Source organism: Heterodontus francisci, chromosome 12, assembly GCF_036365525.1.
Source record: "Heterodontus francisci isolate sHetFra1 chromosome 12, sHetFra1.hap1, whole genome shotgun sequence".
NCBI lineage: Eukaryota > Metazoa > Chordata > Chondrichthyes > Heterodontiformes > Heterodontidae > Heterodontus > Heterodontus francisci.
The window spans coordinates 102,859,192-102,881,783 of NC_090382.1; the positions used below are offsets into that span (position 1 = coordinate 102,859,192).

A 22,592-nucleotide genomic window follows, 5' to 3' on the forward strand; every position below is an offset into this window, starting at 1 on the left:
TGATGGACCTTTACAACACTTCTGGTTAGATCGCTGGGGACTGAAAGATACCAGAACGCTCAACGATCAATTCCCAACATGGTTCAATGTCAGTGGAGCCCGTCCCTGACATACACTGTCCATCCCACCCCCCGATCCCTGACACACACTATCCCCTCCGCCACCCCCCGCCCGTCCCTGACACACACTGTCCACCCCCCTGCCCGTCCCTGACACACACTGTCCACCCCACCCAGTCCCAGACACACACTGTCCATCCCACCCCCTGATCCCTGACACACACTGTCCACCCCACCCAGTCCCTAACACACTGTCCACCCCCAGATCCCTGACACACATTGTCCACCCCACCCCCCCATCCCTAACACACACTGACCCCTCCCTCATCCCTGACACACTGTCCACCCCACCAGTCCCTGACACATTGTCCAGCCCCCTGTCCCTGACACACTGTCCACCCCATTCCCCCACCCCACTCCCGTCCCTGACATACTGTCCCTCACCCGTGTCCCTGAAACACAGGGACTGCACCCCTCTGCCGTCCCTGACACAGACTGTACCCCTCTCCCATCTGTCATGGACTGTACTCCTCCAGGGCCTCAGACTGTTCACCCCAAAAACCTGATGTAACAAGGAGACTTGCAATCCAGATCTCGACCCAGTATCAGACTCCCAACAGCCACTGAGATGGAGACACATGGAAAAACACCTAAACAGATATGTGGAATGAGTGTTGATAATATCACTGCTAGTTGTGTCAATGGTAGCACCTCCAAAGATACTTTGATAACAAGCATGAGATGACTCTGATGGGGATAATTTCCTTCCCATTGCTTAGGACCAGGTGTTTGGTTGCATTTGCTGGTTACGCAGTTATGTTCATTCTTTACCCACTAGTTTTCCACACTGAATCTGACCTTGGAGTCACCGCCTCCACTGCCGCATTCCCCCTTGTCGTACCACCATTTGTTTTTCAATTTGTCCAAGAGTCCCTGTTCGTTCAGTTTAAGAACTGCCAGGTTTACTGGATTTCTTGAAATGATAAAACATACTCATCAGTCGTGAGCAAAAAAACCAGCAGTCAGAATCGGAGTCATTCATTCGCACAGAGCTAAAGTGGATTAAAAGGTCAAAACATTTACAGGAAGACAAGGAGGAGTGACCCAGGAAATTGAGGTGAAGCTAAGTGTGTAACCTGGGGAGGCAGAGCATCAACATCGCAAGCTGGTGAGGAGCTTTCCATAATGCCAAGCTTCCCTTATCCCAGATCACACCTTCCTGTACCAGGGGGGCAGAGACTTTATCCAGTTTAGTGTTTCTCTTCTTTCACCGTCTTGTTTACAGCCCTTTGCTGCAGTGACCCCTTAGTATGTTAAATATCATCAAGCACACGGAGCATTTGCTCTTCACATTGGTGAGTCTGCTGCTATCTGTACTGGTTACATCTTTACATTGCACCTGTACATGGCAGCCAGCTTCATCACCTGTCCAGCGACCTCCTGGACCCTCCCTTGGAGCACGTGAGCACGGCTCCAACAACCATCCCCAACCTAACATGGCCAGAGATTCTTATTCTTCATGGCAAGGTGGAGGAAGTCAGGGAGAGGCGCAGGGAGTGGAGGCAGAAATGTTTCTGATAGAAAATGGAGGGGCGGGGGTGCCGGGTGGGGGCGGGGGGGGGGGGGGTGGTGGTGGTGGGGGGTAGACATGATGTGGGATGTGACGAAGAGAGTGTCCTCTTGTCAACTTGTACATCCTGTGCTGAGCATTTGGCCTTGAGAAAGGGACAAGTGGTCGCTGGAAGCAGTCCGAATAGGGAATACCTTGGGTTCAGCACAGAGGACAGAGTCAGCAACACTACAGTAATATAGAGAGGCCTTTGTTTAGTGTCAGAGTGTTCTGGAGATGGACAGGGCATGTGTGTCCAGAAAGGTAATGGAACAGGCGTTGAGAAAGACGTCAATAAAACAGAGACTTACATTTATATAATACCTTTCCCAACCATAGGCTGTCCCAAAGCGCTTTACAGCCAATGGAGAACTATTTGAAGTATAGTCACTGTTGTAATGTAGGAAACACAGTCAACAATTTGTGCACAGCAAGCACCCAAAAACATCAATGCTATAATGGCCAGATCATCTGTTTTCAGTGATGTTGGTTGAGGGATAAATATTGACCGGGATACCAGGGAGAACTCCTCTGCTCATCCTTAAAATAGTGGCTATGGGATTTTTACATCTGCCTGAGAGGGCAGGTGGGGCCTTGATATAAAGACTCATCTGAACGGCACCTCCGACAGTGCAGTGACCCTCAATATTACCCCTCTGCCACTGCAGCGTCCCTCTGTATTTTGTTTTATTCATTCATGGGACATGGGCATCGCTGACAAGACCTGCATTTATTGCCAATCCCTAATTGCTCTTGAGAGGACTGGAGTGCCTGCTTCAGCTTTTGTGTTCAAGTCATTGGAGTGGGTCTTGAACCCATGATGATCTGGATCGCAGGCAAGAGTAGGCAATGGCTGAGAAAAGCTTTGGTCTGCTGAACGAGCCTTGAAGAGGACTCTCCCCAGAGAGCTCAGATCTCAGCGTCCAATTGATGGCTGCCTTTGGACAGCACTTCCCAGCTTAAAACCAGCTGCCTTTAAACGCCAGGTAGAATTCTCTCTCCTCCTCACAACTTCAAGCAAAATAAATTGACAGGAAACTGACACATGAAAAACTGAATTGAGGAAGAATCCAGCCCCAGAAGTCTGTACACTTGCACATAAATATATCTCCATTATTAATTTGGCGCCAGGGTTGGCAGTCGGCAGGGGTTTGCTGGGACGGGGTGTCACAGGAGATGGAGGGGAGGGACCAGGAGAGCAAAAGGCTGAGGGGGCTGCGGGGGGGGGGGGGGTGGGGTGGAACAGAGAAGAGGAGCTGAGGTGGGGGAGGGTAGTGCGCACGGTTGGGGATGGGGCAACGAGGCAGCACCACTGGAACCAGGATTGTTCCTGGAACAGAATTCAGTCCCCAGATGCCCTCTGCTGGCATTACAGGTCCTAACAAACTGTAGTCACTGTGTGGTGAGCAGTCGAGGTTCTGTGAGATCCCACTACCAGCACTAAGGTGAAAGGCCAATACATTGAAATAAAGCAAGCAAAAAGGCTTAAATGACCGCAGAAAATGCTAGTAATTCTCAGCAGGTCAGGCAACATCTGTGGAAAGAGAAACAGAGTTCAGGTCAAAGACCTATTGTCAGAATGAGAACTGGAAGATGCAATCCCTCCAGAATTCTATTTCTCTTTCCACAGATGTTGCCTGGTCTTCTGAGCATTTCCAGCATTTTTAGTTTTTATTTCAATTTTCAGAATCCTTAGTATTTTGCCTAAGTAAAATGTTTGCTATTTCCCAGTCTCCTATGACTTTAAACCTTCTTCTGTACTGGTCGCTAGTCAGCACTAAGCAGTAGATAGTACAGAAGAACCTCTATGATTTCAGTTATGGGATGGCTGGTGAGACAAAATCATTGAGCACCTGAGGTGGGCCCAGTGGACCAAGTGTCTGTGGGGGAACACGTGGGTAAGAGTGATCATCGTATCATAAGGTTTAGATTAGTAATGGAGAAGAACAAGGAACAATCTAAAGGAATAATAAAAACAAAATACTGCAGATGCTAGAAATCTGAAATAAAAACAAGAAATGCTGGGAATACTCAGCAAGTCAGGCAGCATCTGTGGAGAGCGAAGCAGAGTTAATGTTTCAGGTCAATGACCCTTCATCAGAACTTCTAAATTGGAAGAGGGCTAACTTCAATAGGATGAGATTGGATCTAGCCAGAGTAAAATGGAACCAAAGGCTGACGGGAACAACTGTAAAAGAACAATGGGTGAACTTTAAGGAGGAGATGTTTCAGGTACTGGCTAGGCACATTACAACAAGGACAAAAGGCCAAAGGACAAAGCCAGAGCTTCTTGGATGATGAGGGAGATAGAAAATACGATGAAACAAAAAAAGGGTGTGTGTGATACATGTCAGGTGAATTCCTCAAGCAAGAACCAGGCCAGGTATAATAAGTTGAGTGGGGATGTGAAGAGGAAAATAAGACTGGCAAAGAGAGAACATGAGAATAGAATGGCAATTAACATAAAAGGGAACCCAAAAATCTTCTATGATATATAAATAGTAAGAGGTGGGGTGGGTCCTAATAGGAGAATAATATATGCTTAGAGGCGCAGGGAAAGGTTAGAATACTTAACGAGTTCTTTGTATTGGCGTTTACTAAGGAAGCAGATGCCAACAAAATATCTATAGAAGTAGAGATGGTAGAGGTAGTAGATGGTGTGAAAATTGATAGGCAGGATGTACTGGAAAGGCTGGCTATGCTTAGAGTAGATAAGTCACCTAGCCCGATGGCTTGCATCCCAGCTTGCTAAAGGAAGTGGGGTTGGAGATAGCGGAAGGACTTGTCATAATCTTCCAATCTTCCCTGCATACTGGGGAGGTGCCAGAGGATTGGAGAGTGGCAATTGTGACACCCTTATTCAAGAAAGGGTGTAAGGACATTCCTAGTAACTACAGGCTGATCAGTTTAACATCAGTGGTGGGTAAGGTTTTAGAAGCAATAATCAGGGAAAATGTCAACAGGCACTTGGAGAGGTTTGAAATAATTAAGGAGAGCCAGCATGGATTTATTAAAGGCAGATCATGCTTGACTAATCTGGTTGAATTTTTTGATGAAGTAACAGAGAAGGTTGATGAAGGGAATGCAGTGGATGTTGTCCATATGCATTTTAAGAAAGCGTTTGACAAAGTGCCACATAAAAGACTGGTTACTGAAATTAAGGCTCATGGAACAGGAGTATCAGCTTGAATTAAAAAATGGCTGAAGGACAGAAAACAACGAGTCATGGTAAATGGTTCTTTTCAGACTGGAGGATAGTAAACAGTGGTGTTCCCCAAGGTTCACTGCAAGGACCAATACTTTTTTGATATATGTAAATGAATTGGATGTTGGAATACAGAGTAAAATTGCAAAATTTGCCAATGATAACAAACTTGGACGTGTGGAAAACAGTGAGGATGACACAAATCAACTGCAACAGGACATAGATTGGCTAGCAGAATGGACAGACAAGTAGCAGATGGAATTTAATACAGAGAAGAGTGAGGTGATGCATTTTGACAGAAGGGATAGGCGGAGGCAATATAGACTAAATGGCACAGTTCTAAAGAGTGTGCATGGATGGAGGGACCTGGGAGTGCACGCGCATAGATCTTGAGAAAATAAGATTGAGAAAATAATTTGCAAAGCATATGGGATCTTGGGCTTTATCAATAGAAGTATTTAGTACAGAAGCAGAGAAGTTATGCTGAACCTTTATAAAGCTCTGGTTAAGCCATAACTAGAGTTTTGCATCCAGTTCTGGTTGCCACACTTTATGAAGGATGTGAGGGTCCTCGAGAGGGTGCAGAGGAGATTTACCAGAATGGTTCCAGGGATGGGGAATTTTAGTTACAAGGTTAGGTTGGAGAAGCTGGGGTTGTTCTCCCTGGAGCAAAGGAGATTGAAAGGAGATTTGATAGAGGCATACATGATTATGACAGGTTTAGATAAGATGGACAAAAAGGCTGTTCCCATTAGCTGATGGTACAAGGACTAGGGGACACAGATTTAAAGTTTTGGGCAAGAGATGCAGGGGGGATGTGAGAAAAGAGCTTTTTTATGTAGCGCGTGTTAATGACCTGGAACTCACTTCCTACGAGGGTGGTGGAAGTGGAAACAACGAATGATTTCAAAAGGAAGTTGGATGAGTGCTTGTGGGAAATAAACTTGTAGGGTTACGAAGATAGAGTGGGGTAATGGGATTGACTGGATTGCTCTACAGAGAGCCAGTATGGATACGATGGAATGAATGGCCACCTTCTCTGCCGTACTGTCTCTATGACTCTATGGTTCCAACCCAAATGTCTTCAGCCTCTCCCAACTGGGCTGCAGGCAATGTGGAAGAGGCAAGTATTTTCAGTCCAACAGAAATATGTGGAGGAAAGGGAAAGGACCGTGTAGGAATCACAGAGAACAGGCACAGACACGATGGGCCAAATAATTTTCTGTGCTGTATGATTCTGTTAACAGGCTGTTGGTCAACAGGGATATGTGAACACTTTTTTGGAATTCAGAGTTTTCACTTTGTTGACTGAAATGAGCTCAGTGGATAAGGGAGAGTTGAATGTCGGTAAAAATTGATGCATGCTGTAAAAGGATGGGGAGCCTCCCAAATGCATCAATGGGGTGCTCCAGGAGCTTGTCACGGAACTAAATAGTTGGAACTTCTCAGTCTTGGACTCTATTCAATGGAATCGACTTCTGGATATGGAGAGAGTCATAGAGTTATTTACAACACAGAAGGAGGCCATTCGGCCCGTCAAGTTCATGCCAGCTCTCCATGGAGCTATGCAGTCAGTTCCATTCCCCAGCTCGATCCCTGAAGCCCTGCAAGTTTATTTCTCGCAGGTGGCCATCTAACCTCCTCTTGAAGTCATTGATGGTCTCCGCTTCCACCGCCCTTGTTCACACAGCTGTCAGAATAACAGCTTGAGTCAGGGCAGGGCAGAGCAGGGCAAGATAGGGCTAACAGGATAGGGCAGAGCAGGATAAGGCAGGATAGAGAAGGGCAGGCAATGTTTGGACCTTCATGTCTGTCTTTACATTCAGAACATCGAGGCCGATCTAAAAAAAGCTAATTGCATTATTACCCAACATTGCTAAACAAATTAACTACTTCCAAAAAAGGAGACTGTCCTGGTTACAAGAGTCACTGAGGAGTTACTCAGTCGAAAAGCTGAGAGAGATTAGATATGAAAATCAATAAAGCTTATCAACTGTCAAAGGGTTCAGAAGGAAACAATCTAATTTCATACATTGTCACACAGATTCCACTTCACAGGTTCTCATTAACAAGTTAGTCTGCAGAATATTTTAAAGGTTAGTTAGCTGGGTTTTACCGTTATTGTATTAGCACTATTTTATAACTGTGTCAGGTAACAATGTTATACACGAGTATTGTGAATTAATTTTATTGTATCGTAACGTTGTCAGTTACTTTTCTAGTTAATACTGTTATACTATCAGAGTGTTAGTTACAAATGTTACATTATCAGAGCGTTAGATTCCAGTGTAATGCATTCAGGGTGTTAGTTCCCAGTGCAACACTATCAGAGCATTTGTTCTCAGTGTTACACTATCAGAATGTTAGATAAAATTATTACACTGTCAGAGTGTTAGTTACAATTGTTACACTATCAGAGCAATAGATTCCAGTGTAACACAATCAGGGTGTTAGTTCCCAGTGTTTCACTATCAGAGCATTAGTTCACAGTGTTACACTATCAGAGGATTAGTTCACAGTAAAACACTATCAGAGCATTAGTTCAGTGTTACACTAATAGAATGTTAGGTACAATTATTACACTATCAGAGTGTTAGTTACAATTGGTAAACTATCAGGGTTTTTGTAACAATTGTCACACTTTCAGGGCATTAGTTCCCAGTGTTAAACTATCAAAGTGTTAGTTTGCAGTGCTGCACTATCATAATGTTAGTAACAATTGTTATACTATCAGAGTGTTAGTTCCCAGTGTTACATTTTCAGAGTGTTAGATACAATTGTTACAGTATTACAGCGTTAGTTACAATTGTTACTATCAGAGTGTTAGTGACATGTGTTATACCATCAGGATGTTAGTTCGCAGTGTTGCACTATCAGACTGTTAGTTCCCAAGTTTGCACTAGTCCACCCACCTTAAGGGAGATCCTTTGGGTGTAGCCACTCCATATCCCTTGGAGTCGAGGTTACCTCCAACCTTCATAGTATCGCAGGGCTTCCTCTGCTCGATGTACTCATTCATGGTCGACTCCAGGAGATAAGCATACTTTCCTTTGGACTTTCTCACTCGGATTACACCTTCCTCTGTTGTTTTAACAAAGACTGAGGGTTCAGCAGACTTCATATATGCCCACATCTTCTCAAAGACAGCAATCTTAGATCTCTGCGAAAGACGAAGAGTAACAGGATGAGTCTACCTCAGCAGCAAGTGTGGATCTTCTGTCCTGGAACATAGGCTGTCTGTTCTGACTGAGCATTCAATTGTCACTCACTATCATCACACTCAACAGCACTGACTCATGGCCTCCATTCAGGAGTTGACTGACTTGCAACCCAACCTCCTTGAGGTGATATAAATTATAATTCAAGGATTTTGTACTTACCCCAATCTCAGGAGAACCCCTAAAACACCAGCAATGGCCAGAAGCCCAATATTTATGTTGCATTTCCAGCTCCCATATAAACTATCCTTTGAACCTATCTGAGTCAGAAGATTGATATGATGTCCAATTATTGGCTGTTCTATACTGTAATCTCAGTTCCCTAATCCACAACAGGCTCTGTATAGCAAGCAGGTGAGGTGGTCACCATAACACCCTTGAGGCACCGAGATTAATTTCAGGCCGGCCTTGGGCCTCCCGGTTGGGGTGCGCATTGTCTGCTGGTTGTGGGATCTTGCCGTGCGCAAATTGCTTGCTGTATTTCCCACATGTGACTACACTTCAAATGGATTTCATTGGGAAGTGCTGAGGTGCTATAAATGTAATGTAAGGGCTGAACGTTGCAGAAAAGGATTAAGTTCCGCCGCTGGGGCCAATAGTGGGAGCCGAACCCACTCCAGCGGGCAGCGGGAACCTGGAGTGGCATTTTGCAGGCGTGAATGAGTTGAAGATGGCAGCCTGCGCCCCAGAGCTGCCAGCTCAAGCAGAGGGCTGGCTGCTCAGTTGCCTTGGCAGTGCCACTGCTAGCGTTGGCCACTGCTGAGGCTGCATCACAAAGGAGAGGCCGCCTCAATGCCGAGATGCCCTCAAAGACAGCTGAGTTTTTTGGGGGGAAGCTAGGGCCAGGCAGGCAGGCCTTGGTGATTGGGGGGAGGTCGTTCCGGCAGCACCGCCTTGGTCAGGTGGGGGCCATTGACGTGGGGAGTGGGGGCACGCCACTGTGGGCCATGGAACACCCATCAAGGATTATCCCTCACAGCCGGGAACCCACTGGGAGGCCACCAGGGTTTATCTGGCGATCTCCCGTCATGACAGTGGCCCCTCCCGATGCCAGTACATGCCAGGGGGGATGGGAGTTGGTCCTTAATTGGGCAATTAATTGCATCAATGGGCTGCCCAGTGGGCAGCTATGCCCCTGAGGTTCCCACTGCTGTGGCACATTGCCATGGCAGCCGGAAGACGTCGGTCTCACCTCCCCTGCCTTCCCCCTCCAGATTGCCAGCCCTCCCACCTTTCTGCCCATCTCCAAAGGGCCTGGAAATTCAGCTCTAAGTCTTTCTTTTTTAATATTCACTGGGATAGTGCAATAATGATTTTCACCCATTTTTTTAATAGTTGCCCACTGTTAGGGCAGCGAACAGAAAGTCATTGGACTCACCCTGAAGAATTCCTTTGTTGATCCAGCGTCGAGTGTTCCATAGGCAATCTCTGTCTGCTTTGCGAGGTCCTCTGCGCTCTCGATAGGCGACACCATACGTTCGACTGTCAGAAAGGCAGCTAGGTTGGCAGTGTAGGATGAGATGATGATCAAGGTGAAGAACCACCAAACCCCGCCGACAATTCGACCCGACAGAGATCTAAGCACAACCAAGAACAGGGGGGTTGGGGAATGACATGAAATGAACAGCATTAAAAAAAGGACAGCAGATTACTAGTCTCCTGTCAATGTATGTGGTCTAAAAATGTTTCATAACCTTGAACACATAGTGGCTCATATTGGAACCATATCTTGGTACCGAGAGCCTGCTGCCCCCAGGCACTGGCTGATGATAAGGGCTGAGTGTGGCAAATCCCTGGGATTTCAAATGTTCCATGTTGTTTGTCAACACAAGCATGACAATGACACAACTTTTTTCTTTAAATATGAACTTGCAGGTCAGATGCTAATCAGGTAAGGAGATGTAGGCTAACTATTCATTTCCCAGTCCTGTAGTTTGATGTTGGTTTCCGTGCCATGCCTTTCTTCCTGATGCACACCCTGAGAGAATGATTGAAATCTGCTCAATCTTCTGCCTTTGCCAGTGGTGTGGGGTGGGATACTGTCTCCAATCTCCTTCCTACGACACCTATGCAAGTGAATGGGTTTAGAATGAGGCTCTGCGGCTGATACTTTCCCTCCCTGGCTCAGAGCAGCAATAGTGGCTTTCAACCCTTCACTGCATGGCGTGCGCTGCAGTGCTACCAATCCCTCATTCAATCTGTACACGCGATCCCAGCACCAACACTCTTTTACCCAGTACTGCAGGTTTAAATAGTGTGGTCCAAAGAACTGACCTGTTTTCCAGCAAATAACATGCAACTGGAACCTCTCATAAACATCGTAAACCATAAGACAGACTCCTGATCAACAGGGAAACATACCAGTGTATCAGCCTATCAACTCATAACCCTGACTGGTCATTATTCAATGACCATAACCATTATGAATTCAGAGCTCAGGTTCTCACTTAAGACTGCATTCAGGTCTCTGTAATTCTCTCCCCTTAGCAGCTGTGGATATTGGGGGTCAATTGGAACTTTTGAGACCAAGATTGGTAGATTTTTGTTGAATAAGGATATTAAGGGATTATGGAGCAAAGGAGGGCAAATGGAGTTGAGGTGCAGATCAACCCTGATATGACTGAAAGGCAGACCAAGGGCTGAGTGACTTCCTACTGTTCCTACCTAGTGTGCTGGAAATCAGCAACGCTCCCAAACTACACTAGAAAGGAGCAGCACCTTTATAGAGCCACGGCCACTCTCCTGGAACTGGACATCAGCACTGTTCTGGCTCTACAGGAGAAGAGAGTTCTGGAGTGAGGTGCCCCTGTCAACAATAACTCCCCAAAGCCAAGATGACAGCCATTATGGCAGTTGTGGAACCTCAGGGGAGGCTCCATGTTGGGGGATGTTACTGTGGTGTTGATGGAGCTGATTACAGAATAATCTCCAGTGTGAAGACCGGACACCAGTTGGAGCTGGACTCCTCCATTCTCTGAACCATTGTGTGCAAGCTCGCTGGCAGGCTATGCAGTCACCCCAGAAATTCCTTGTAGATGCCTATGAGCCTCCTTCAGTAGACTGGGCCCTTGGAGTCAACATCTGAGTCCTCTGAAGCAGAGGTAGTATGCGGTCTCACATCTGTGGTGTTCTTTCCCCTTGCCTTGCTTCCTGCACACCTGTGCCCAATGATTCACCACATGAAGACCTCTCCTCTAGACCAGCCTCAAAAATATGCATAGTGCCAGTCATAGAGCTGGTGCTTGCAAGGGTGAAATTGAGTGAATTTCTTCAGGAAGGCTGGCCTCCTCTTCCTCCGGTGCCTGAGGAGCTTCCATAAATTCAGCACCTGAAATGAAAGAGAGGACAAGGATTAGGTTTTATTGTGAAGCAGAGGTAGAGAGAAGTGGCTGGTGGACTATGTACAGTTTGTTGCGCAGAGCGCGTGGGGTGAGATAACGATGAGATGAGGTGTGAAGCAATCCTGCTTGATGTCTCCTCCAGTGCTGTCACTTGTTCTGGCCTTGACGTCCCACTGCCCGGATTGGTCAGCATCCTTTCTTTGAAGTGAGAGAGGGTGTGCAGATGGGCTCGGGCTCCTCCAGTGACAGCCTCTTGTCTCAGGAGTGTGTTAGCGATTGGCTGGTAAGGTGATTAAAGAATGTTCCTTTCTTGGATGATTAACTAGTACTCAGTGTGCCAGATCTGAGAGATGGGGAAGTGAGGCTTGCAATAGTGATGAGTATGAGAGTATGAGAAGAAGGAGGTGTAGTGATTGTAGGAAATGAAGATGAATGGGGGAGGTGAGTATTATGAGTAGTGAGGCTGGAGGTGGTGGAGTACCGAGCAGAGAGTATGAGACCAGGATTCTTACCTTGACAACTCTGCTCAGGTCATTGAGTTCATTTCAGCATTGCAGCCATGTCCTGGAAGCTAGGATTCTGCATTGAGTGCCTCAGTGACCTCTTCCCCCGGAAATGGAGAGTTTGTCTGGTGGGGTTTCTGCTCTTTGCGGCGAACAGGATCTCTCTCCGTCCATCCATTGGCTAAACCAGACCATCTAAGGCAGCATTGGAGACTTTCGACGCCCACTCAATACTTACTACAGATATTGCTTGATTCATGTGTTTCTCTATCTGCATCTAGAATTAACCTCCCCTTTAACAAGAGCTGGCTGCTTTAAGTGACATCAAAGAGGCACAATTTCAGGCCCTGAACCAGATGTCCAGCCAATGAGCAGCATGGATCGAACTCACTACAATCCTGATTCTTTACAATCAACACAAATCTTATTAATGCAGAGAAAGACACCCAGTATATATAATATAAACAGAGAGACAGAGATGCACAGGCACCCAGTATACAGTATAAACACAGACAAGGAGACACCCAGTATTAGACAATATAAACATAGAGAGAGTGAGAGAGCTACCCAGTATATACAGTATAAAGTGCGTGAGAGAGAGAGGGAGAGAAACATCCAACATATGCAGTAGAAACACAGGGAGAGAGAGACGCACACACACCCAGTATACAGTATAAACAGAGAAAGAGAGAGACACACACCCGGTATATACAGTATAAAAATAGAGAGACACTCAGTACATACAGTACAGAAGAGAGAGAGAGACCCAGTATATACAGTATAAATACACATAGAGACAACCAATATATACAGTATAAATGCAGAGAGACATAGAGAGATCAAAGATTGGCATGCAAAACTGTAATGGAGCAATGGGCTGCCTTTAAAGAGGAGATTGTTTGGCTACAGTCAAGGTGCAGTACCATGAGGGGAAAGGTAAGGCAAACAAATCCAGAACTTCCTGGATGATGAAAGAGATAGAGAATACGATGAAGCAGAAAAAGGGCAGATATAACAGATGTCAGGTGCAAACCTCAATTGAGAACCAGGCTGAATATAGAAGGTTCAGAGGGAAGTGCAAAAAAACAAATAAGAGAAGCAAAGGGAAAGCATGAGATGAGACTGGCAGCTAACAGAAAGGGAAACCAAAAGTCTTCTATCGGCATATAAGTAGTAAAAGGGTGGTACAAGGGTGGTACAAGGAGCAGTGGGGTCTATTAGGGACCTAAAGGGGCATTTACACATGGTTTAAGGTACTAAATGAGTACGTTGCATCTGCCTTTACCAAGGAAAAAGATGCTGCCCAAGTAATAGTGGAAGAGGAGGTAGTTGAGACACTGGACGGGCTAAAAATTGATAAAGAGAAGATATTTGATAAAGTGTCACATAACAGGCTTGTCAGCAAAGTTAGAACCCATGGAATAAAAGGGACAGTAGCCAGTGGATATGAAATTGGCTGAGTGACGGGAAACAGAATGTAGTTATTAATGGTTGTTTCTTAGATTGGAGGAAGGTATATAGTGGGGTTCCCCAGGAGTCAGTGTTATTATCCCTGCTTTTCTTGATATATTAATAACCTAGACTTGGGTATGCAAAATTAAAGCACATGGAATTGGGGGTAAGATACTGACATAGATAGAGAACAGGTTGGCAGACAGGAGACAAAGTGTAGGAATAAATGGGTCTTTTTTCCGAGTGGCAGTCAGTGACTAGTGGGGTACCTACCGCAGGGATCAGTGCTAGGACCCCATCTATTCACAATATATATTAATGATATAGATGAGGGAATTAAATGTGATATATCCAAGTTTGCATAGCAGATGCAGTATAATGAGGTTAAATGTGAGATAAATGTGGCAAAAACAGAAAGACAGATTATTATCTGAACGGCGATAGATTGGGAAAGGGGGAGGTACAGCAAGGCCTGGGTGTCCTTGTGCACCAGTTGCAGAAAGTAAGCATGCAGGTGCAGCAGGCAGTTAAGAAGGCAAATGGTATGTTGGCCTTCATAGCAAGAGGATGTGAGTACAGAAGCAAGGATGTCTTGCTGCAATTATACAAGGCCTTGGTGAGACCACATCTGGAGTATTGTGTGCAGGTTTGGTCTCCTTATCTGAGGAAGGATGTTCTTGCTAAGGAGGGAGTGCAGCGAAGGTTCACCAGACTGATTCCTGGGATGGCAGGACTGACGAATGAAGAGAGATTGGGTCGATTAGGCTTGTATTCGTTAGAGTTTAGAAGAATGAGACGGAATCTCATAGAAAGCTACAAAATTCTAGCAGGACTGGACAGACTAGATGCAGGAAGGATGTTCCCGATTGCAGGGGGGTCCAGGACCAGGGGTCACAGTCTAAGGATAAGGGGTAAGCCATATAGGACTAAGATGAGGAGGGATTTCTTCACCCAGAGAGTGGTGAACCTGTGGAATTCTCTACCACAGAAAGCAGTTGAGGCCAAATCATTAACTATATTCAAAAAAAAGTTAGATATAGTTCTTCGGGCTAAAAGGATCAAGGGATACGGGGAAAAAGCGGGAACAGGGTACTGAGTTTGGATGATCAGCCATGATCGTATTGAATGGCGGAGCAGGCTCTAAGGGCTGAATGGCCTACTCCCGCTCCTATTTTTCTATGTTTCTATACAGGGCACAATTTCAAAATTTACGGATGACACAAAACTGTGAGGAGGATAGCGATAAACATCAAGAGGACATAGGCAGGCTGGAAAAATGTGTGGACAAGTGACAGATGAAATTTAATGCAGGAAGTGTGAGGTGATTCATTCTGCTAGGTACAGTGAGGAGAGGCAATAAAATCAAGGGTACAATTCTAAAGGGGGTGCAGGAGCAGAGGCTCCTGGGGATATATGTACACAAATCATTGAAGGTTGCAGTGCAGGTTGAGAAAGCAGTTAATAAAGCATATGGGATCCTAGGCTTTATAAGCAAGGGCATTGAGTACAAAAACAAGGAAATTAGGATAAACCTGTATAAAACAATGGTTTGGCCTCAACTGGAGTATTATGTCCAGTTCAGGGCACCATACTTCAGGAAGAATGTGAAGGCATTAGAGAGGTTGCAGAAAAGATTTAAGAGAATTTTTCAGAGATGAGGAACTAAAATTACTGGATAGAGTCATAATGCCACAGAAGGAGGCCATTCAGCCCATCTGGTCCATGCCGGCTCTCTGTGGAGCAATCCAGTCAGTCCCACTCCCCCGCTCGATCCCTGTAGCCCTGCAAGTTTATTTCCCTCAAGTGCCCATCCAATTTCCTTTTGAAATCATTCATTGTCTCCGCTTCCACCACCCTCATCGGCAGCAAGTTCTAGGTCATTACTAATCGCTGCATAAAAAAGTTCTTCCTCACATCCCTCCTGCATCTCTTGCCCAAAACCTTAAATCTGTGTCATAATATAGTTCTGAAGAAGGGTCACTGACCTGAAACGTTAACTCTGCTTCTCTCTCCACAGATGCTGCCAGACCTGCTGAGTATTTCCAGCATTTCTTGTTTTTATTTCAGATTTCCAGCATCTGCAGTATTTTGCTTTTAATTTACTTAAATCTGTGTCCCCTGGCCCTTGTACCATGAGTTAATGGGAGCAGTTTTTCTTTGCCTACCTTATCAAAGCCTGTCATAATCTTGTATACCTCTATCAAATCGCCCCTCAATCTCCTTTGCTCAAAGGAGAACAACGCCAGCTTCTCCAATCTAACCTTGTAGCTAAACTCCCCCATCCCTGGAACCAATATGGTAAATCTCCACTGCACCTTGTCAAGGGCTAATTACGGACTAAGAGGAGCTTTACAGAAGTTGAGCATAATTTCCCTGCTTTTGTACTCAAGCCAAGGTCCCATATGCTTTGCTAACTACTCTCTCAACAAGTCCTGCTACTTTCAAAGATCTATGCACATGAAAGACCAGGTTCCTCTGTCCCTATAGACTCTTTAGAACTGTACCATTTAGTCTCGATTGTCTCTCCCTATCCCTTTTGTCAAAATGCATCACCTCACACTTTACTGTATTAAATTTCATAAACCACTGTCTGTCCATTCTGCTGGACTATCTATGTTCTGTTGCAGTCAATTGGTATCATCCTCACTGTCTACCACACCTCCAGGTTTGGTATCACCAGCAAATTTTGAAATGTTACTCTGTGTTCCAATATCCAAGTCATTTATATACATCAGTAAAAAGCAGTGGTCCTAGTACTGAACCTAAGGGGAACCCAACTATCTAACATCCTCCAGTCTGAAAAAGAGCCATTTACCACGACTTGCTGTTTTCTGTCCTTAAGCAAATTTTTTATCCGATCTGACACTGACCCTCCTATTCCATGAGCATAAATTTTGTTAACCAAACTTTTATGTAGTGTTCTAAAGTCCCATTTGGCACAGAAATTGCAAGCAATAGGTCTCAGCTGGCCATTCATGGCTAAAGAAAAATATTTCGCCTCTCTTTTATAATCTAGTTGGTGCCTTGTATAAACTATAAATTTTAATTAATGCCTCTAGATCTGCTCTATACCAATACTCTTATTAATTCAGTTACTGTGCTACTTACTGATTGGAGTTCTATTAATTAATCTAAGTCGATAGATTGGAGAAGCTGGGGCCGTTCTCCTTGGAGGAGAGAAGATTAAGAGGAGATTTGATAGAGGTGTTCAAATTCATGAAGGGTCTGGGCAGAGTAGATCGAGAGAAACTGTTCCCATTAGCGGAAGGATCAGGAACCAGAGGACACTGATTTAAGATGATTGGAAAAGAGAGGCAATGGTGACATGAGAAAAATCCTTTTTACGCAGTGAGTGGTTAAGATCTGGAATGCACTGCCTGAGAGTGTGGTGGACTCAGATTCAATCGAGGCCTTCGAAAGAGAATTGGATAATTATCTGAAGAGAAAAAAAATGTAGGTCTATGGGGAAAAGGCAGGGGAGTGGGACTAGTTGAGTTGTTCTTGCAGAGAGCCTGCATGGACATAATGGGCTGAATGGCCTCCTTCTGTGCTGCAACCATTCTATGATTCTATATAGAGTATAAACATACAGAGACACCCAGTACATACAGTATAAACAGAGAGATACACAGTATATACAGTATAAACAGAGAGAGAGAGAGAGAGATGCCCAGTATATACAGTATAAACACAAAGAGACACCCGGGGGACTGGTAGCATTGTGGTAATGTTACTGGACTAGTTATTCAGAGGCTTAAATTAATGCTCCACCGACATGAGTTCTAATCCCACCACGACAGCGGGAGGAATTTAAATTCAACTAATTAATAAATCTGGACTAAAATGCTAGTCTCATTAATAATGAAACTCCTGGATTGTCGTAAAAACCCATCTAGTTCACTAATGTCCTTTAAAGGAGGAAATCTGCCATCCTTACCCAGTCTGGCCTGCATGTGATTCCCGACCCACAGCAATGTGGTTGACTTTTAACTTGATGGGCCGAATGGCCTCCTTCTCTATTGTTATGACTCTAACTGGTCTCCATCTGTGCTGTAAGATTTTATGACGAGCAGGGGAGTTTGCCCCCAACAATCAAAAAACAGATTAGTTAGTCTTTTTTTTATTGGGGTCAATTTATGATGAAACTTACAATGGTTTAAATAGTATATTCCACTTAGTTCTTCCAAACCCATATGCTACCCTAACCAAAGATCTGAGATTTCCTATTGCGAAATTGTCATCTATTTGAGTTTTATGTTGTATAGTTTTATTGCAGTTCGCCCTCACTAACCACTTGCATTAGTGGACTTCATGTCACTTATGATCTCGAGTATGTTTTAGACAGGTAAATGATAATGGAACTATTACCCTAGTCCACTCCTCCATTACCCTCACCACCTCATCGCCTTCCCACGGCACCTTCCCCTGCAATTGTAGGTGGTGTAATACCTGCCCATTTACCTCCTCTCTCCTCACTATCCCAGGCCCCAAACACTCCTTTCAGCTGAAGCAGCTAGTTACTTGTACTTCTTTCAATGTAGTATACTGTATTCACTGCTCACAATGTGGTCTTCTCTACACTGGGGAGACCAAACGCAGACTGGGTGACCGCTTTGCGGAACATCTCTGCTCAGTCCAAAAGCATGACCCCGAGCTTCCAGTTGCTTGCCATTTCAACACTCCCCCCTGCTCTCATGCTTATATCTCTGTCCTGGGATTGCTGCAGTGTTCCAGTGAACATCAACGCAAGCTCGAGGAACAGCATCTCATTTACCGATTAGGCACACTACAGCCTGCCGGACTGAACATTGAGTTTAATAATTTCAGAGCATGATGGGCCCCCCTTTTTATTTTACTTTTATTTTTATTTATTTTTTATTTTTATTTATTTTTGTGTTTATTTTATTTTATCTTAGTTTGTTCAGTTTGTTTACCCACATTTTTCATGTTTGTATTTGCTGCTGTTCAGTTTTGAGTCCGTTAACACCCTATCTGTTCTAATGCTTTGTCTTTCAACACACCATTAACATATCATTTGCCTTTGCTCCAGGACCTTCTGGTCGGTTATTCTCTGTGACCTTGTCCTATCTACACCTTCTCCTTTGTTATCTCTTGCCCCACCCCCACTTTACTTGCTTAAGACCTTTCACATTTCTAATATTTGCCAGTTCTGTAGAAGGGTCACTAACCTGAAATGTTAACTCTGCTTCTCTCTCCACAGATGCTGCCAGACCTGCTGAGTATTTCCAGCATTGCTTGTTTTTATTTCAGATTTCCAGCATCTGCAGTATTTTGCTTTTATATTATGATCAAATATTGAACCAGTTACTGTATGTTAACTTTTTGGAACAGCTCATATGCTGTCACATGAATCTATTTCAATAAATGGGCTGAATACACACTGATTCAAACTGAGCCAGGCCTAAAATTAAGAGAGAATCTATCTTGCACAAATCTTTTGTGTACTCCACAGAACATAAAACTGCATGATAGGCGTTTAGTATACTCTTCGGTACATAATACTGGTGAGTGTGATGACATCTTGAGCGAGCGAGGTCTAGACCACATCCACATCCACAGCACTGTGGGGCAAATGACTACACAAAGGGGGCACAGTCAAGTGCAGAAATGCAATGGTCATGGGGAATTCGATAGTTAGCGCGAGACAGGTGTTGCTGCAACCATCGGCATGTTGCATTGCCTCCCTGATGCCAGATTAAAGGGTGTCACTGAACGGTTGCAGGAGATTCTGCTAGGGGAAAGGGATCAGCCAGAAGTCTGATCCATATGGGCACCAATGACCTGGGCAGGAAAATGGTTGAGGTCCTACAGACAGAGATACAAGAGCAAGGGAGGAAGTTAAAGAACCTCAAAGCTAGTAATCTCTACATTACTCCCAGGGCCATGCGCTAGGGCTGGGGTCTGCAACCTGAGGCTCTGGAGCCACATGCGGCTCATTAAGGACTCATGCAGCTCCCGACCCTAATCATTTGAACCCATTTTGATGGTAATTAAATGGCTTGTTCATTTTTTTAAACTTTTATTTAAATTATTCTTTCCCCCAAGTACAATGTTACCAACAATTCTTTTTGTAAAAACCTTTAAAATGTTGTTGAAGTGTGTCTCTGTCTTGTTTTTCATTATTATTGGCATTTGAGTAACTGCATTGCGGCTGTTAAGATACTGTGTTTTTGACTAAATTTCAAAAAATGTCTCTTCTTGTTAGTAAGGTTGCTGACCCCTGTGCTAGTGGCTATAGGAGCAGTCAGATAAAACAGATTCATGTGTAGCTGGAGAAATGGTGCATGAGGATGAGTTTCGGATTCCTAGGTACTGGGACAGTTCTGGGGCAGGTTGTGCCAGTACAGGTTGGATGGCTTGCTGGGACCAATGCCCTCGTGCGAAGATTATCTAGTACTGTGGGTGAGGGTTTAAACTAATTTGGAAGGGGGACTTTTACCTGAATTAGCAAGGAGAAACAAGGTGCACAGAGAGGCAAATAGCACTGTAATGAAGAATAATTCAGAAATAGGAGGGATTAGACAGAGAGAAATGCAAGGCAGGGTAGGAAGGGTTTGGAGTGCATGTGCTCAAATACATTGTGTGGTAAATAAGATTGGCAAACTACAAGCACAAGTTGCCACACGGAACTATGATACTGTGGCAATAACAGAGACGTGGCTTCAAAGAGAGGCATTGGGAACTTAATATTCCTGGCTACAATGCATTCAGGAAAGATAGGGAAGGAAATAAAGGGTGGCAGTATTGATCAAAGAAACTATTATACCACTGGAGAAGGATGATGTATTTGAAGGTTGGAAGACAGAGTCTATTTAGTTAAATTACGGAACAATAGAGGAGCTATTCAGTGACTATTTTTATTCTTACATGGGATGTGAGCATCATTGGCAAGGCCAATATTTGTTGCCCATTCCTAATTGACCTTGAGAAGGTGGCGGTGATCTGCCTTCTTGGACCGCTGCAGTGCATCTGGTTTAGGTACATCCACAGTGCTGTTAGGAAGGGAGCTCCAGGATTTTGACCCAGCAACAGTGAAGGAAAGGCGATATAGTTCCAAGTCAGGATAGTGTGTGGCTTGGAGGGGAACTTGCAGGTGGTCATCTTCCCATGTGCCTGCTGTCCTTGTTCTTCTAGGTGGTAGAGGTCACGGGATTGGAAGGTGCTGTCGAAGGAGGCTTGGCAAGTTGGTGCATCTTGTAGATGGTACACAAGGCAGCTACTGTGCGCCAGTGGTGGAGGGAGTGAATATGTAAGGTTGTGATTGGGGTGCCAATCAAGCAGGCTGCTTTGTCCTGGAAGGTGTCGAGCTTCTTGAGTGTTGTTGGAGCTGCACTTATCCAGGCAAGTGGAGAGTATTCCATCCCATTCCTGACTTGTGCCTTGTAGATGGTGGACAGGCATTGGGGAGACAGGAAGTGAGTTACTCACTGCAGAATTCCCAGCCTCTGACCTGCTCTTGTAGCCACAGTATGAATATGGTTTTGGGTCAATGGTAGCCCACAGGATGTTGATGGTGGGGATTCAGCGATGATAATGGCTTGAATGTCAGGGGGAGATGTTTAGATTCCCTCTTATTTGAGATGGTCATTGCCTGGCACTTGTGTGGTGTGAATGTCACTTTCCACTTAACAGCCCAAGCCTGAATGTTGTCCAGATCTGCTGCAAGTGGACATGGACTACTTCAGTATCTGAGGAGTCTCAACTGGTACTGAACACTGCAATCATCAGCGAACATCCCCATTTCTGACCTTATGATGGAGGGAAGGTCATTGATGAAGCAGCTGAAGATGGTTGGGCCTAGGACACTACCCTGAGGAACTCCTGCAGCGAGAACCTGGGGCTTAGATGTTTGGCCTCCAAGAACTTTAACCATCTTCCTTTGTGCTAGGTATTATTCCAACCAGTGGATAGTTTTCCCCTGATTCCCATTGACTTTAATTTTGCTAGGGTTCCTTGATGCCCCGCTCAGTGAAATGCTACCTTGATGTAAAAGGCAGTCACTCTCACCTCACCTCTGGAATTCAGCTCTTTAGTCCATGTTTGGACGAAGACTGTAATGAGGTTAGGCGCTGAGTGGCCCTAGTGGAACCCAAACTGAGCATTGGTGAGCAGGTTATTGCTGAGTATGTGCCGCTTGATAGCACTGTCGACACTTTCCATCACTTGATCGTGAGCAGACTGATCTGGCAGTAATTGGCTGGATTGGATTTGTTCTGCTTTTTGTGGTTTATGATATAGTTGAGAGCCAAGCTGAATACAAAAAGTACAGAGGAGAACTGAAAAGGAAATATGATTGTCAAAGAGAGAGTATGTGATGAAACTAGCAGCTATCATAAAAGGGAATCCAAAAGTCTTTTCTAAACATATAAAATCATAAAAAGGTAGTTAAAGGAAAGGAGGGCCAGTTTAGGGACCAAAAGGCGATCTCCTTGTGGAGGCACTGAGATACTAAATGAGTACTTTGCATCAGTACGCATGAAAGAGAGGAGCAGGCAGTAGTGATATTGGAGAGGATAAGAACAGATAGAGGAGTATTTAAAAGTTGGCAGCACTCAAATTCAAGAAGCCACCCCTTCCAGATGGGATGCAACCTAGTAGTAAGGGTGGAAATGAAGAGGCTCTGGCTGCAATTTTCCAATCGTCCTCAGACATGGGGGATGGTGCCAGAGGACTGGAGATATGCAAATGTTACAACCCTGTTTAAAAATCGGGAGAGGGATAAACCCAGCAACTACAGGCAAATAGAACTAATGTTGCTGGTGGGGATACATTTAGAGGCATTTATCTGTGACGAAATTGATTGGTATTTAGTCAAGTATGTTTGTTTGATTAACGGTTTGTGTTTTTTAATGAAGTGATGGAGAGGTTTGATGAAGGTTGATGTGTGCATGGACTTTCAAAATGTGTTTAATGAATTACCACATAATAGATTTTTGAAAGCAAAATGAAAGCCCATTGGATTAAAGGAGCAATGGCAGCATGGATATGAAAGTGGCTAAGGGACAGAAAGCAGAGAGTAATGGTGAATAGTTGCTTTTCAGACTGGAGGGAGATACGTAGTGGTGTTCCCCCGGAATTGTATTAGGACTGCTGTTTTTTTTGATATATATTAATGACCTAAACTTGGGTATACAGGGCATAATTTCAAAGTCTGCAGATGATATAAAACTCAGATGCAATAAAC

General features: G+C 44.6%; 1 protein-coding gene across 5 annotated transcripts in view; it reads right to left on the minus strand.

The window, feature by feature from the left end:
- Window positions 1-22,592, minus strand: part of LOC137376028 (glutamate receptor 1-like) — a 311,401-nt gene that overhangs the window by 8,387 nt on the left and 280,422 nt on the right. For 3 of the 5 annotated variants that reach the window (XM_068043983.1, XM_068043981.1, XM_068043984.1), the window contains exons 12-13: window positions 9,470-9,668; window positions 7,786-8,033 (exon numbers count right to left, since the gene is read on the minus strand). In XM_068043983.1, coding sequence (XP_067900084.1) covers window positions 7,786-8,033; window positions 9,470-9,668 — 447 coding nt within the window. Of the gene's footprint in view, window positions 1-917; window positions 1,033-7,785; window positions 8,034-9,469; window positions 9,669-22,592 lie in introns of all 5 variants that reach the window. The other 2 variants (XM_068043982.1, XM_068043980.1) reach the window with 1 other exon arrangement.